Genomic DNA, 4,108 nt, shown 5'->3' with positions numbered 1-4,108 from the left:
TCCAGTCTCGCCCGCCCGCACCCCCGCCCGGGCCCGCGTCTCCGCCCTCGCCCGCCCGCGCCCACCCCCGCGCCCGAGGCGAGCCCCTCGTGCCCGCGCGTCATCCCGACGCCAGTACAACGTGAAACGTAATAACGTGTTCCTTTCTAGGGCAGCCCAGCCGAGGGCCCACAGGGTGGGGGCGAGGCCTCTCCTATGTTACGCAGGAGAGACTGCTGGCCCTCCGGCCGGCCGGCCCAGCCTTCCCTGCCGTCGTCCACTTCGAGTGACTTCGCGTTTTTCGGGTTTATTGCCTGGTTGCTGTGGTGTGTGCGGCCCTCTTTGTCCTGTTTAGGTTGACGGCCCGGCAGCTGCGCGGACTCACACAAGATGAGCAGAAGCAGGCACGCCCAAAATAGGGGTCATTAAGAGAGCACGTCCCTCATTTACCGTCACAAACCCGTAAAGTTGAACTTCAGCAAGCACTCACAGCACTTGGCAGGTAGGCATCATCTTGTCTGCAATGCATCCGTGTATTGCGCGGCGGCCTACGCTGGGCTTCGCAGGCGCCGAGCTCCTGTATACTTTGCCAAGTGAATCAGAATAAGAGAGAATCGGACGAAAGTATACTTTTCAGGACGATCCCCGATCACTCAGCGAGCCCCCTTCGAGTCGGTTGGGTGGCCTACGTCCTAGGCGCGCACGGTCGGGTCCATGTGCGCGTCGAGCGCCATGGGCGCTAATCACCAAGGGGCAAATCTCTGTCGACGGTAGTCGATGGAGGCGTAGCGATAACAGAGGTGGCGATAAGGATAAGGTGCTCGGTTGTGTCACCTTAATCACTGTTGAAGCACGTAGAGAGCGGCCTTGGACCGCTCGCGGAGGAATCAGGTTAAATCACGATCGCACGTAACTTGCGGCTTTATTATATTACTATTTTTTTCGGTTTCAATATTTTCTTTCTCGACAAAAGAGATGATTTGTGAACAATCGTATTGTTATTTTCTCTCCTGTCAATCGTACTGCATATCATATAAAGTATGCGCATTTCGGAAAAATACGTGACGCGGACGTAAAATAATTGACTAGAGCGTAACTGGGAATGATGAGTGAATGGCGCAAATGGATGCTCGCTGACTTAGATTTGCGGTCTGCGTCTAACAGAGTATTACATTGTGTTGCGTGCTTTGTCTGACAGATTCAGATCTAGGCTGGTGAACCTCTTAGCCCAGCCAGGAATTGAAAGTCGACTCAACGTTGAATCGACGTCGAAGTCGGGGTTGCGTTTTCGAGTTACGAATTTCGGACCATATAATAGTCAGATCAATGTTGATTCAACGACGTTACGTCGATGCATTTCCGGCTAGTAACCACCCAAGCACCAACTAGTCTTATACCAAATTAAAATACAACTAGCGACGGTGATTGGCAGGCCGGCGTATCTTTTGTACCTTTCGTGCCATGTACCGGTTCAATGTCAAATGACTAGCGATGAAGCCCGAAATCAGGGGGCTACGGGCGAAGGGGTACCTCCTCCCTCTACCAAGGGGTGTCCCATTTTCCCCGTTTGATGCAGTAGTTAAGCAGACCCGCCATAGCCCACTCCACAGGGGGTGAATGCGGGGTTGCGACTTGACACGTCGCTTGAGAGAGTGCGGCAGGACTCCGTTTTACATCCGCTTCCCGCTCAAGATGTCCTGAACCTCGGCCTGGCTGCGTCCCTTGGTTTCGAACACGAGGACGGCGACGAACACCGTGGCCGCCACACAGCATCCCCCAAAGATCCAGAACGTGCCGGGGACACCAACGCCCGACATAAGGGTGGGGAACACCTGAGGACAAGCAGGTGTTGGTGTTAGCGTTTGCCTTGAACCGCTTTGGCTCCGCGCCCTATAAGCGTTTCCAAAAGAGGAAAGGTGAACGTTGAGCCTCACCTTGGTGACGGCAAACGCCATACTCCAGTTGACGGCAGCTGCGGCGGTGGAGGCCGTGGCCTTGACGTCATCGGCGAACAGCTCGCCGGCCATCATCCAGGGGATGGGGCCGAACGCCAAGCTGAAGACGACGACGAAGAGGACGACGCACAGCAAGGGCAGCCAGCCCAAAGAGGACACGTCCGTGCCCGAGTCGCTGAGGTGGAAGTACACTCCCAGGACGATGTGCGCCAGCGCCATGAGCGCGGCCGAGCCAAGCAGCAGCAGGCGGCGGCCCGCGCGCTCCACCAGCACCGCGGCCAGCCCCGTCGCCAGCACCTGCACCACGCCCACGATGATGGTGGCGATCTCGGGCTTGAGCGAGCTGCCGGCCTTCTCGAAGATGGTCACGGCGTAGAACATGACGGCGTTGATGCCGGACACCTGCTGGAACACCATGAGCCCCAGGCAGATGACGAGCGCCCGGATCACCGCCCTGGACGAAAGCAGCTCCCTGGAACGAGAAGAGGTGCTCGCGAATTGCTCCAGGTAGAGACGCCGCTCGCGCCGCCACCACGGAGGCCGAGGCCATCCCCACAGAGGCCGAGGCGACGAAAACGTCAGCCGAGGACAACACCAAGGAGGCCGAGAGCTGAGGTCGAGGCCATCCCTACGCTGGCCGAGGCCACCACCACGGAGGCCGAGGCCACCTCCGCGGAGGCCGAGGCCACCACCACGGCGGACTCACTTGATCGAGGCGTCGTTGTCGGCGGCCGCGTCGATGCCCCGCTGCATCTCGGCCACCTCCCAGTCGATGCCGTCGTAGGTGACGCCGCGCAGTCGACGCAGCGCGCGCTTGGCGGCCTGGGGGTTGTTCTTCTTGAGCAGGAACATGGGGGTCTCGGGCAGCAGCATGACGGTCGCGAACCACAGGATGGGGACGGCGAGACTCACCCCCGCCAGCGCCGTGTAGGACGCGAAGCCGCCCACGATGAAGGTGAGCAGGATGCCTGCAGCAAATGGGTGTGGTGAGGTGTGGTGCTGTGTGTACAGCCAAAGGTTTGCCAGCTGGGAAGACCTACCGATGGTGACTTGCAGCTGGAAGAAGGTGCCGAGGGTGCCGCGGATGGTCGGCTCGGCGATCTCGGCGCAGTACAGGGGTGCGGCCACGGAGGTGGCGCCCGTGGCGAAGCCCGCGATGGCGCGGGCCGCGTACAGCATCGCCGCGTTGCTGGCGAACAGGATGAGCAGCCAGCTGCGGGGGCGACAATTAAGGGCAGAGGTGAGCTGCGGGGGCCCCGGGTCTGCCGTCTCCTCGGCCGTCTCTCTCTATCTATCTCTCTCTCTCAGCCACGCACGCCACCCCGTACCCCGTGCCGTGACGCCTGCCGCCTGCTCCGAGGCCTTGGACGGGCCCTGTCGGGTCACTCGAGGACGCCAGACACAACCCCTCTCCTGGGCCTCGGCGTAATAATTCACCTCGTCCCCCCTCCCCTTTCCACCTCCCTCCCCTCCCCGCAGTTCCCCTTTCTTTCCCTTTGCCTCCCCCGGGACGCTGAGATGGATAAAATCTATGACGCCGCCCTCGTGGGTTCACGCCTCGCCTGGCAAAATGCTGCTGCGTCTGCACTCGTTTACAACGTTTCTTTAAAAATTGTATTTTAGTGGAGGTAACAAAACTACTCGAAACACTAATAGGCCTGTACGCACGAAAAGAAAACCCCCGTCAGAGCGCCGAGCGGCTGGTGGACGCCTTGACCGTTTCGTACCTAGACTGTGCCGCACGACAGGCGTGCGTGCGGGTTTGTCTACCGTCTGCCACCACGGCGCGCGAGCGACACGCACATCTACCGGCTAAGAGGCCCGCTGGGTGTACTTACAGTACACTGTGTAAAACAATAACTCGTTATTTTCATTCCGAACCATTCGATGCACTCGCGATGCACCGACACTCGAAGCCCCGCCCCGGGCCGACGCGTCACACTGCCATAACCCGTTGACTCACGGCGGATGAATTAAGGTTGGGTCACTCGCGCTTCGATAACTCAATGGGGAGGCCTTTCTGGCCGTTCCCTGAATGGGAGCGCCCACTTTCAAGTGTGTTTACTAACCGGGGGCGAAAACGAAGGGGGAAGAGGGGGAGAAATGAGGGGTAGGGGAGAGGAGGAGAGTGAGGGGAGGGAAGGAAGGGGAGGAGGGGAGGGGATGGGGAGGAG

General features: G+C 59.6%; 1 protein-coding gene across 1 annotated transcript; it reads right to left on the bottom strand.

Annotated features, from left to right (window-relative positions):
- Positions 1-882: 882 nt before the first annotated feature.
- LOC113202548 (facilitated trehalose transporter Tret1) lies at positions 883-3,147 on the bottom strand (the record flags this gene model as incomplete). The annotated part of the gene is given in 4 exon segments (XM_052276847.1): positions 883-1,811; positions 1,914-2,406; positions 2,641-2,902; positions 2,975-3,147. Coding segments are annotated over 4 exon segments (1,090 nt in total), but the record flags the coding sequence as incomplete, so codon positions are not given.
- Positions 3,148-4,108: the final 961 nt, after the last annotated feature.

This window comes from Frankliniella occidentalis, unplaced genomic scaffold (genome assembly GCF_000697945.3).
Source record: "Frankliniella occidentalis isolate FOCC.00 unplaced genomic scaffold, Focc_3.1 Scaffold4704, whole genome shotgun sequence".
Classification (NCBI taxonomy): domain Eukaryota; kingdom Metazoa; phylum Arthropoda; class Insecta; order Thysanoptera; family Thripidae; genus Frankliniella; species Frankliniella occidentalis.
The sequence above is the reverse complement of the archived record's forward strand: the minus strand, read 5'-3'. Positions and strand labels throughout refer to the sequence as shown.